The 12,198-nt window shown below is 33.0% G+C and overlaps 2 protein-coding genes and 1 pseudogene across 2 annotated transcripts; all 3 read right to left on the bottom strand.

Annotated features, from left to right (window-relative positions):
• Positions 1–3,341: 3,341 nt before the first annotated feature.
• Positions 3,342–4,261, bottom strand: LOC108331071 (cell wall / vacuolar inhibitor of fructosidase 2). The gene has a single exon (XM_017565687.2). The coding sequence runs from the start codon at positions 4,028–4,030 to the stop codon at positions 3,491–3,493; it is 540 nt and encodes a 179-aa protein (XP_017421176.1). The 5' UTR covers positions 4,031–4,261; the 3' UTR covers positions 3,342–3,490.
• A 576-nt stretch (positions 4,262–4,837) lies between these two features.
• On the bottom strand, positions 4,838–7,876 carry LOC108330381 (alcohol dehydrogenase-like; annotated as a pseudogene).
• LOC128193356 (alcohol dehydrogenase 1-like) lies at positions 5,074–5,839 on the bottom strand. The gene is made up of 3 exons (XM_052876454.1): positions 5,756–5,839; positions 5,466–5,627; positions 5,074–5,190 (listed from the first exon to the last, which is right to left on the bottom strand). The coding sequence occupies exons 1-3, from the start codon at positions 5,837–5,839 to the stop codon at positions 5,074–5,076; spliced, it is 363 nt and encodes a 120-aa protein (XP_052732414.1).
• Positions 7,877–12,198: the final 4,322 nt, after the last annotated feature.

Below are 12,198 nucleotides of genomic sequence, written 5' to 3'. Positions count from 1 at the left end.
ACCCCTGTTCACCTGACTGAGTACCTGTGTTGGACTTTCTGTACAAAATCCAATTTTCTCTCGGGTAATCGTTTACAGTGTCCTTGTAATCGATTACAGTGTCAAAGAAGGTGTAAATTTGATTTCTAAGGCATAATTTGAAAGGTCTTTGAGTATAGATTCCAACAAAACAAGAATCAACTCATTTGGAGTTCGGTGGAGAAAGTTATGAGCAAAAGAACAAGCAAAGGTCAGAGTTGGCAAAAATATATGAAACGCTAACTTGAAACAATAAACTGTACCAACTCAAATGTCCAAAAATTACAAATTAGTAGTCATTGGAAAGATTTTTGAGTCTAGTTTCTAATAAAAAAAGAATCACATCATTTGGAGGTCGGTGGGAAAAGTTATCAGTAAAATAGCCAGCAAAGGTCAAAGTTGACAACATGTTATCTCACTCAAGTTGCTCATCTCATAAACATTGTTTCTTTCCTCCATCATGGGGTGCCAAAACATCACTTTCCTCCATCATTGGGACATAATCACATCACTAACCTCCCTCTCCCACCACTGAAACACAAGGAACAGCCTAAGACAAGTGCAAAAGTGCCTAAAAGTCACTTTTTTTTCAATGGTGACCCCTGTTCACCTGACTGAGTACCTGTGTTAGACTTTCTGTACAAATTACAATTTTCTCTCGGGTAATCGTTTAAAGGGTTGGTGTAAACGATTACCAGACCCTTGACTGAGTACCCTCCATTATACTTTTTTTTTTCAGCTATTCGGTAATTACCGAAGGCTTTTGGCCCTCGGTAATTACCGAAGGTCAAAAGCCCTCGGTAAATGTTAGCGACAAGCGATTTACCGAGGGCTCTTTGGCCGTCGATAAGCCTTCGGTAATTACCTTTTACCGACGGTTTTGGGCTGTTTCCGAGGGCTTCTGGCCTTCGGTAATGCCCTTCTTTTTTGTAGTGAAAATACAGAACAAAATCCAAAATATAGAAGGAATTGTTAGTGTTGAAATCTATTGGTGTAACGTAGGTGTTGAAGTCTACGTGACAAAAGCAACAAACTTTTAGCATAGTATGTAATAATGGTGATTGATTGAGGATGTCACTAACAAATCATGTTGGAGGGTAATTCAATTGATAGAGTACAATTATACAGACTGATTTGCTGTTTTTAAAAACCTAGTTGACAATCTCTCACATAAATGAATTCCATGGTTTTCTTAAGATATCATTCTAAAAGCATAGGTAAAAGACAAATTGAATTCAAATAAATCAAATCAATTTTTAATAAATATTTCAATCAACTTTGTTTAAGATCGTTACATTCTTTATAAGGAGAATAGAGGAAAAACTTCCACAAACTTTCACAGGTACATCGATTGTGATACAGTAACTTTGAAACAATGATTAAACCTTTTTCATAATTTCTTTAGTTGACTATGACCTATGCACAATAATCTCTCAAATAATTCATACACTTTCATCAGTGGGAGATGAATTATTTGAAAAATCCTTATCCACCTTTTTGGCAGCACTAAATAGCTGTACCCAAACAAGTGAAGCATTGTACAAAGCATGCAAAATTAACACAATGGCTTAATTATTCATCTATTATAGTAAATAAAATAGAGTACTTTTCTATTATTTAAAATTTTATTAAAGTATTTTTAGAGTACAATAATATTTGGTCAAGTAATTAATAAATAAAACCATACTGAAGACATCAGTTTCGGGAACAAACATTCATAATTTTTTTTTAAAATCTGACACGTTACTTCTATTAAAATAGGTTTATAATAGGGTTTAGATGTAAATATATGTATAAAAGACAATATTAATTTAGGACTTTTTTAAGCAACTAGAATGCATGAGTTAATATATATATATATATATATATATATATATATATATATATATATATATATATATATATATAAAATTAAATAAATGTAATACTGTTTCTTTGAAATAAGGTAAGGAAATGAGTGAATAAATGTTTACCATGTGATACAATTTTTAACCTCTATTGGAGAAATTATTATGATATTTGTTTTACTTAAAACTAAAAAGAACGAGGGAAGTTTATTTCCCTTTTAACCAAAAGAAAGGATGAGTCAAACATATTAGAAATGTAGTGTGAGATCCTTTCTTTCTTTTTGAAAATTATATTCTGTTTCAGGACCGAGAGACTAACCTGCTGATGTGTCTAAACCGCTCGCTCGCTTCCAAACTCCTGCTATTGGCCGATCGGTGTTGGCACAAACCGATCGGTCTCCTTCTTGACGAGGAAGGATGTACCTGTAAAAGATACTCCGATGCTCAAGTTAGGCGTGTGATTTGAAGAGCTTCGACTCTTGGTTGAATATTTAGTGAATGGTTCTCACTATTGAATATTTGAGAGTCATGTAGAGTAAATAATGCGTAAGTGAAACGTACCTCGCTTTCGGCCCTGACTTTGTATTTATAGTTTACCTCATGGATCCTAAGGTGATATAAGCCCAATAAAATATAAACAGATTACCTGAAATTCCAGTTGGTTGTTTGTAACCACTCGATCAATATTTCATATGATACATCATATTCTAACATTAAAGTCAAAGAAATTTTGTGTGCTTTTCAGTTATTTAAATTATTTTTTTCATTGATGTTGTTATTAAACATTATTTAATTTCACTCGAGTCTCAATTTCTTTTTGTGACAAAAACATATCAAGCAATCCACAAACTATGATGTTTTTTTATTGAGATACAAAGAACAATACTATTAATTTGGCATGAGTGTGTGAGAAGTGTGAGATATGTATTATAACTCATGTTATTATATATTGCTTGTAAAGTTTTCAATTTTCTATATTTTGATTTAAAAAAGGGATTGAGAAAAAAGTTTATCACCTTACCTAGATTCTGATTGTGTCTGGTAACTTTATAAATAATCAGGACAATATAAATAGATTTCATAGGGTGTAACTTCTAACTCTTATCTTTTATTGTGTCTTGTATACATCAATTGTCAAATCTTCAGCATACACAAACTGAATTTGATTTGAAAGAACTTCAGATTCTGGTTGCATATTCCATTTTCAAGTATGGAAAAAGTTATTTTTTTACTAAGTATATGCGGATATTATTTTACTCTTATTAAGATATACATATGTAAATAAAATATATGATGCTGATAATTTGTATATAGAATTTTTAAAATTTATACGTATATAACATAAACATGGTTGAAATATTATTTTGTTTGTATATAATATACATGTGTGCATTGCAACTGTTTTGAAACAAAGAATTTTAAGCTTTACTTTCTCAAATTTTGTTGCTCCATAAATAAATACGTTAAGATGGTTAGTTAAATTCAAATAAACTAATCCTTTTATGTCTAATTATATTATACCAAGAACATAACAAGATACAAAGTTGCCAAACTTAACAACAGAGATATAGTATAACTGACACGGTTTGCAGAACAAAGTGGACGCTACAGTGAAATGTATAAACCTACCAATCAAGATTATCTATAATCCCCATTGCCACATCACAGATATGCTTCAAACCATCTTCTCTGCGAGCAAGATCTAGAGGATAACTCAAAGCAGGGTACCGTTTGAAAGCGTTGTGACAAGCATTTGGGTAATCTTTGGCAGCAGTTATGTGCATGTAAGCATAGTCATAAGCCTCATTGAGCAAATCCTCCACTGAAGCTTGGAGAGCATCACCAGCATATGTGTACTTATCTGCACACTCCTTGATGACCCTTTTCAAGGTTGTGTTGTTGGAGGGGCTAAGCAACTTGGAAGACAAGTAGGAAGAAGTCGAGGTGGCATTGCTCATTCCGATTCCGATCATAATCATAGCTAGGCCTTTAGGATCTGCGTTTGGACTACTTGGATCCGATTTGAGGGAAGAGAAGCATAGATTGTAGTACTTGGTGTTCTTGCAAGTTCTCTTGATCAAAGTGGCATCTCCATTCACACACGCATGTTGATGAGGGTATAGCAGAAAGAGGAGAAACAAGAGGAAGAAGATCTTAGAAGCCATTATAGAGTAAGGGAGGGTGTTGGTATCTTGAGATTTTCTGAGGGGGAGGGGTGAAAAGAGAGAAGACAATTCATATATAGAAAAGTGGGGCAATAAACTCAAGAAGTAGAGTTATATGATTCCTTTCTTCTTAAGATCTTATTTAGATCTGCTTTGTCTTGTGTTTTCATGATTACATGAATACTTTACTTTAATCTTTTGGTTTGTAAGGGTAAGGGTATTTGAAATTGTCACAATATTTTATATATTGAACAAAACAGATGTACACGGTTTGATCAAGTGTCACGTGATAAGCCCTGTTCATGAAAGAATCTCTTTTACTATGAAATAATTTTCTGCTTTTAAGTATAGTTTTTTGGGGGATAGTCTTAACTTGTCAAAACGAGTTGGTTTTTTCTTCTTGTATTTACTATACTCTTGATAGATTCAAGGCTTTATTTGGAAGGTTGAAAGTATGCTACTCATAATGTTATCGTTGTCTGCTAGCAAACATTTTATAGCCCAGAGTCACGGGTCATAAACCAACAAGAAATTAGACTCTCAAACCAATATAAGCATGGTCTGAAATGTTCCTGCTTTGGCAATACATAGTGGATTTTGCCACTGCAGATTTAGCTTCCAATTATTGGGTTCCTTTTACAGAAGTAAAACGTAACAAAACTTTTATGCTTAGTGACTCCACTTTATTGAAAGTTAAATTTCCAACCCTGCACTGTTCTTAGCATAGAAAGCTGTAATAAACTCATACTAGGTAATATTAAGATTCTAGAGATTTTCAATACACTGTTCCAACTTATGATTATTAACTTCAATCCCACTGAACTGTAATGTATAAACTATATACTTGTCCAAAAATACAGCAATACATGGGTAGTTTGTTTATTCTGTATAAACATGATATTTACATAAGTATTAAACTTCCCCATGAAATTTAAAGCAAACTTATGAAGACTGTTTCGTTACCATAACCACAGCTAAATACATGCTCAATTATAATTTATTTGTTTGTTTTCCACCACTCAAAGTAGTTGTTTGAATAAATTCTATGCAGTCATGCGGATTATGCAACGCAGGCCCTCCCCTTTGAGCATATATTCAAAGGCTTTGTTGATTTCAGAGAAAGGTACTTCATGGGTGATAAATTTCTCCAGTTCAAGTTCCTGTCACATTCGAAAGACTAAAGAAGAAAAGGATCAATTTCTAAGTCAGGAGCAGTCAAAGGTTGACATGAAGTATCAGAAGAAAAAGAAAAGGAAGTTTCTTTGAAAAGCTATGAGAAAAGATTGACAATACATATTTTTGAGTGTCTAAATCAACAATTTAGTCAACGAAAGCTACTTTTCACGCAATACCCTCTACAATCTCGAATCTCAACTAATGTGTGGATGCATGTAAAATTCAAACAGTGATCTTATTGATGATGTAACTCACTGACCTTTTTTATGTACATCTCGACCACTTCTGGGAGATCAGAACGTGGTTTATAGTTGCCAAAGAAAGTACCCTTGAGCGTCTTTTCGTTAAGGACATTGATTGGATGGGTTCTGAAAGCATCATCTTTATTTGGCACACCAACTAGTACAGCTACACCCCATCCCTAAAGAGTTATACTGAGGAAATCAGAATGAGAATTTAGGACTTAGTATTTGAAGACATCCATTGATACACTGCAGTTAAAAGAATGGAAAAATCAAATGACTTGAGAAGAAGCTTGAGGAACATTACATCGTGCACACATTCAAATGCTGAGATCATAGCATTGATACTTCCAGTACACTCAACACTTCGGTCCACTCCCCCGTCAGTCATTTCAACAATCACCTGAAATGCATTAAAGAGATTCAAGTAAGTGTAAAAGATGTGTATAGTTTCATGACTGGTCAGTTAATAGTAGGTGACAAACCTCTTGAACTGGTTTGTCATAATCTCTTGGATTCACAAACTCAGTAACTCCAAACTTCTTAGCTGTAGACAAACAAGCACATTCAGAACACAATCAATGCAGAGTTATTTGAAGTTTTTGATGTATCAGGGTCCTCAATAGCAAGCTGATTCAGGTGCTTATGAAAATGTTTGGAGAAATTGATCAATTAACCATATATTTAACAAATTCTTATTAAAAGTGAGTCTATTAAGCTTATCAGAATAAGCTAAAAGGAGATTTTAGAAATATGATAAGCATCTTTCATGAGTTCAAAGAAAGTCTTCCAAGTTCGTGTGTAATGTGAGTGCATGTGTGTGGACGTACAAGGTTTTCTATCTGTTTCACTCACCTCAGTGAATCTGTTGGAATTCAAGTCAACCCCAATTATCCTGGAAGCACCAGCAAGTCTACAGAAAATGTAAAAGCAAAAACATTTACTAAGCAGAGATAGATGCACCATAGGTTCCTTTCATTTTGGAAGAGGCAAGGCAACTCACAGCAACCACAGCTCCCAATCCAAATATAGCTACTGATGAACCTTTTCTTGGTTTTGCAACATTCAATGTAGCACCAAGACCTTCAATAAGAAAACCAATGATACAGTTAATTGAAAGAGAAAGTTTACAAATGACTAAAAGAGCAGAGTGTAGTTATTCCAACCTGTTGAGATTCCACAGCTCAGAACACAAACTTTGCCTAGTGGGGCAGTGGGGTTGATCTTGGCAACACAGTCAACATGGACTACAGTGTATTCACTGAAAGTGGAGGTTCCAACAAAGTGGTATATTGGTTGTCCATTGATTGAAAACCTTGACTTGCCATCATTTAGCATCACTCCACGGTCAGTGTTAATCCTTAGGAGGTCACACATGTTACTTTCCTCTGATTTGCAGTGATCACACTCCTTGCACTCCCCTGTGAACACTGGAAGCACGTGATCACCAGGCTTGAGATCTGTCACGCCCTCACCAACACTTTCCACGATTCTGAAAGCAAAGAAACGAAAAAGTTTAAAACACAAAAACAAATTTGAGATTAAGAAAGATGCTGTTGTTTTTCAAATGGAAATTCTGCATACCCTCCTGCTTCATGACCAAATATCCGTGGAAATAGAGGTGTCTGTCCCTGTAAAACATTCAATCTAACAATTTCAACATATGTTCAGTTATACTTAGAATCCTACTATTATTTAGAAATTAACCATTGATTACCTTGGCTTCCCAGAAGTAGACATCAGTATGACAGAGTGAGGTGAACAAGATCTTCAGACGAACTTCATTAGCCTGTGGTGGAGCTACCTCAATTTCCTCTATCACCAGTGGTTTTCCGGCTTCCCATGCCACCGCAGCTGCAATGCAGCATTTTTAATCAATTCATGCATAATCAAGGTTATAATTTGAAGTCACATCACTTGTTTTAGGGATGGTAGTCTTTTTAAGTAATTTCTTATACTACTTAATCACTAAAAGTTACAAAAAAGGGTCATATTGTGAGTGTTATGAAGAAGCAGATAAGACCAATGCATGCAACACAATTGAAGAAAGTTGATAGTTGCATGGCTCAACAGGAACAACCCGGCAAGCATACGAGGCAAAAACACTTTGGAAGACTCATAATTAGGGAAAAAGAAAGTGGAGAAAGAAAATCACAACTAAGATACACAGAAATTTTGTAATCTATTGTGTAATGCATGCTAAATTTCATTGATGGCCACGTTAAACTAGTATAGATGAATCAAACTCCTCTAACTCTTAGTATAGGCATGCATTCTGGAAAAGCAATGAATGGATATTTAGTTGGACCATTTGCGCAGTAAAAACTAAAGCAAGAAATAAAATAAAAACGTTGCAACATGTACAGTTGTATATATGCAAGAAAATACCTTTACACTTTATGACTTTTCAAGCAGTAGTTGAAACCATTTTCTTTGCTTGATTGACTTTTTGATTAGTAATGACTTACACAGAACACACAAGCACTTTTCTTTTTCAATGTGCAGAAACGGGTTGGTTTCTGTGGAATATATATAGTGCACCAACGAAGAAGAATTGTCATCTACGAGGTTTAAAATTATCAAAACAGTAAGAGAAAGAAAAACCATGGAATCCACTGGTTTTGGTTCCCTTCACTAACAACACAAGCTTACAAGCAGCGGCGCTTTTGGTCTTTCTTTTTAATTCTACGGTCTGGTTTGTGGTGGTTGAACTTTATGTGCGATATAATAAGAAACCAAATTGCAGATATTGTACAACTTGTGAAACTTCAAATCTAGAGGTTTCGATTGGATAGGAAAATGAACAAGTCAACCAGGTGGCGACTTAAGAGAATATATAACATAACATTACACCCAACTTGTAAGGTTGCTAGTTACAAATCATAGTTGACTTTACTATGTGAAATATACAAAACCAATACTACACTTGAATTGGTGATAGCGCACTAATCACAAGATAACTATTTGAACTTGCCTTCAAATGCTCAATTCCTTTCATGGTATGTCAGTGAAAGTTTTGTTGCACTGACTTTAACTCTTCTCTCAGAAAACAGTGTCAGAAAAGAAGTGCGTTAACAGCACATAGATGTAAATTGTAACTAAATTTATTATGTATCAGATAAATGAACACCGACATTAGCAACAAGTTACTTTGTATTTTATTCTTACTTTTCTAGTAAGTTTGCCTAGTTGATGGATTCATGGTGTTGATTTAAATTAAAGTTGTTTGGTAATTTTATAACATTTTAAGTTCGGAAGTTACTTTCAAATTGAAATATAAAAAGTACCATTTTTTTTATCTTAGAACAATATATCAGAATAGAAAACTTGAATTTTAAAACTGCCAAAACTTGCGTCTTTTTTAATTTTACTCATTTAATAAACGTCTTTAAATTTACATTTTTTTTAAAAGGCTATTTGACTGAAATAATGCTGAAAAGAGCGAAATAAAAAGATGCAACATTAGTTAATTTATTAGTAACACTGAAAAACGCTTCCGAGATTTGAATCCCAATGCAAACATATCCTTTTGTAAAGAAATTAATACGTTGACGGACAGCCTTAAGCCTCGTAAACGTGACACTAATCAGTCATGAAATTGATTTTTAACCACTTGTAATTAATCAGTTGCTGAGGCAAGAGTTGAATGAAAAACTGATTTAAAATAACTTAATTTATATGCATCGATAGGATAAAGGTATATTTTACAGTCATTAAAGGTAATTATTTTACTGTCATGTTTGAAAATCATATAATAATTTTCACTTAGTAAATAGTATAAAGTATAAATGTAATAATTAAATTCCTTAGAACGAAACCATCTTGCAGTGTAACAATCATTTCTCTGCTTCGGCACCCGTTCTCATTCCTCTGCTATAAATAATAATAATAAAAATAATAACAGCAATAATAATAATAATTTCAAAAATAATTTAAAAAAGAACGATATTTTTTCTTAATTAGGTTGTGTTCACTTTAGAAGATTGATTTGGAGGAGAGCGAGTGAATGGATTTGAGGGTGAATTGATAGTTGTTTGTTTGAGTGAATTTGGAGGTAAATGAAAATGGATTTAGAAGTAAAGTTTGTGAAAATTAGTGTAAAATTCGACCGATGTGACAGATAAAAAAATTGTTTAATGGATAGAAATTAAAGATTATCAAAATACCTCTAATTATAAAAGTAATATAAAATGATAATGATTAATATTATATTTAAATGTAAAAATATTTATATAGAGAAAAAAAATTAAAATTAATTATTAATGAATGTATTTTAAAACTATTCTTAAAAATTTAGTTCTGTATAATTTTTTTAATATTATATATTTTATATAATATGAGACATTTAAAAGTAAATATTACGTGTATGTATTTCCAGCACAACACACATTCATGAGCTCTATTTCATCATCATCTCATTGTTTGTGATTCTGAATTTAACCACTCTCATACTCTCATGGGTATCTCATGGAGTAGTAGAAGAAGAAACAATTACATCCAAAATCCCCTGCCTCCATTCACACCTCCCCCTTACTATTACCATCCCCAATCCAACCACCCTCCCCCTCCGCAGCCACCGCAGGATTACTTCCTCCCTTCCACGACCACTTATGCCATGCACTGTATGCCGCTCCTCCTCCCTTGACTCCACTGCCATAGCCGCTGCGAATACACACAAACTTGCAAATGAGGAATCGAATACCAAGTAGAGGAAGTGGATACAAGCAAGAGAACCTAACACTGTTGGGTATCATTTATACAACACAAGCACACATAACTAAAATAAAGATGAAAAAATATGAATTAGGCAAAAAATGAAAATTTTATACTAATGGAAGAAATTATAACACTCTCTTCCTTTACACTCAGAATTTCTCAATTGCTTAAGGAAGCAAGAGAAAATTGAAAGAAGAGTAGAAGATGGGATAAGGAAAGGGGAACCTTAACCTCTCTTTTATAACCAAAGGAGGAAGTCCCTTACAATGTTTTACTAGATGTGGGACTTCTCTCCTTCACAAATACAACGTTGAATATGTATGAAGCGAACTGTATACACAAGAAGGGAATCGAATACAATAACATTCAGTATTGCTGCTTGAGGTGTAATGGATTATCCAAACTTTGGAATCGAATCCTGTCATTTGTCCTTGTTACTTTTAAGGTGGTATTTTACAAAGTAATAAGGACAAACATGATATTTTACTATAAATCATCCCACATCTTAGTATATCAGCAAAATTATGGAAACGACTATATCTTGCAAATCATTCTAATTCCATTGTCGTATATCACGTCAAATGAACACGATTTAATTCGCAAATCCATCCTCGCATTTTCTCTTCGGGCTATCCACTTATGTGAACACAGCGTTACAGTTCTAACAATTAATTCACCTTTAATCATTAAATTTAATGAAAATAAAAGATGAAGATAAAGAGTTTTAACTTAGGGTGTGTTCGTTTTAGAAAATTAAGTTGGGAAAGAGTGAGTAGATGAATTTGAAGGGATTTCAGGGTAAATTGATTGTTGTATTTTTAGTGGATTTGAAGACGAATGAGAATGGGATTTGGAAGTAAAGTTTGTGAAAATTAATGTAGAACTTGACTTAAGAAGTGACCGATAAAAAAAATTATTTAATGAGTAGAAATTGAAGATTACCAAAATACTCCCCATTGTAAAAGTAATATAAAATGATAATTGTATAATTGTAAAAATGTTTATAAAAAGAAAAAAAATTAAAATTAAATTTAAAAATGTAAAAAAATTGTAATTTAGTAAATTGAAATAATCTTTTTTAAAATATAATATATTTTTAATATAATTTATTGTCAAATGGTATGTTTTTTTTAGTGAAATTTAATATTTATGAAAAACAAATCATTAAGAGAAAATTTAAAAAATGATTTTAAAAATTCAATTTAATCGCAAAAAATTCCTACTCAGGTTGGTGAAAAACCTTGTCAAAACTCCATGATTAAAAACAGCATATATCCAACATGGAGTTTGAATATAAATGGCATTTTATTTCATATTAAACTTATTTGAAATAGTTTAACAAAATACTATAAGTCAATTATTAAGATGACCACAAAAGAGATGTTGTAATAGATTTTGCTTTCATAATATAATAAATTGGTGGCGTGAAAATGATAACCAGGCAATGTTCCATCCAAGCAAACTGCCACAGCACAACGAAAAGAAAAAAAAAAGTATATTCAGTTAAATTAAACGGCAACAAAATCTTCGCTATTACCCTAAGTATATGCTTCATTTTTCCATGATAAAGGTTAAGTATATACTGCTAGGTAGGATACCAAATGCATGAAGAGATCCACCAAAAGAAGAGTTGTAACTACTCAATTAGTCCCCAAGTTTCAGTGGATCTTACAAGAAAGAGTTGTTCACCAAGTAGAGAAATTTTCATCTCGGGATTCAAATCTAGACCCATGGAAAAGGTCAAAATTCATAGCAGCATCTTAACCACCCACCTTGATTATATGTATGCTTTAATTTCTAGGTACATGTGCACAAGACTAAAAAAAGTGATTTCTAATTAGATAAACTACATTGTAAAGAACAATGGACCTCACCAGAAAAAACAATAAAACAATTGAACTCTGTTACAAACTCTCATGAGATGAAAAATAAAGAGGTTCGAGCTATATGGTACCTGCTCCTTTTGGTGAGTCCTACCATAAGAGGAGACCTCCCAAGGAGGGACGAATATGCTTGCTCTTGAGCCTTCAACAA

This window comes from Vigna angularis, chromosome 4 (genome assembly GCF_016808095.1).
Source record: "Vigna angularis cultivar LongXiaoDou No.4 chromosome 4, ASM1680809v1, whole genome shotgun sequence".
Lineage (NCBI taxonomy): Eukaryota > Viridiplantae > Streptophyta > Magnoliopsida > Fabales > Fabaceae > Vigna > Vigna angularis.
Note: the sequence above shows the minus strand (reverse complement) of the source record. Positions and strands in the feature narration are given on the sequence as shown.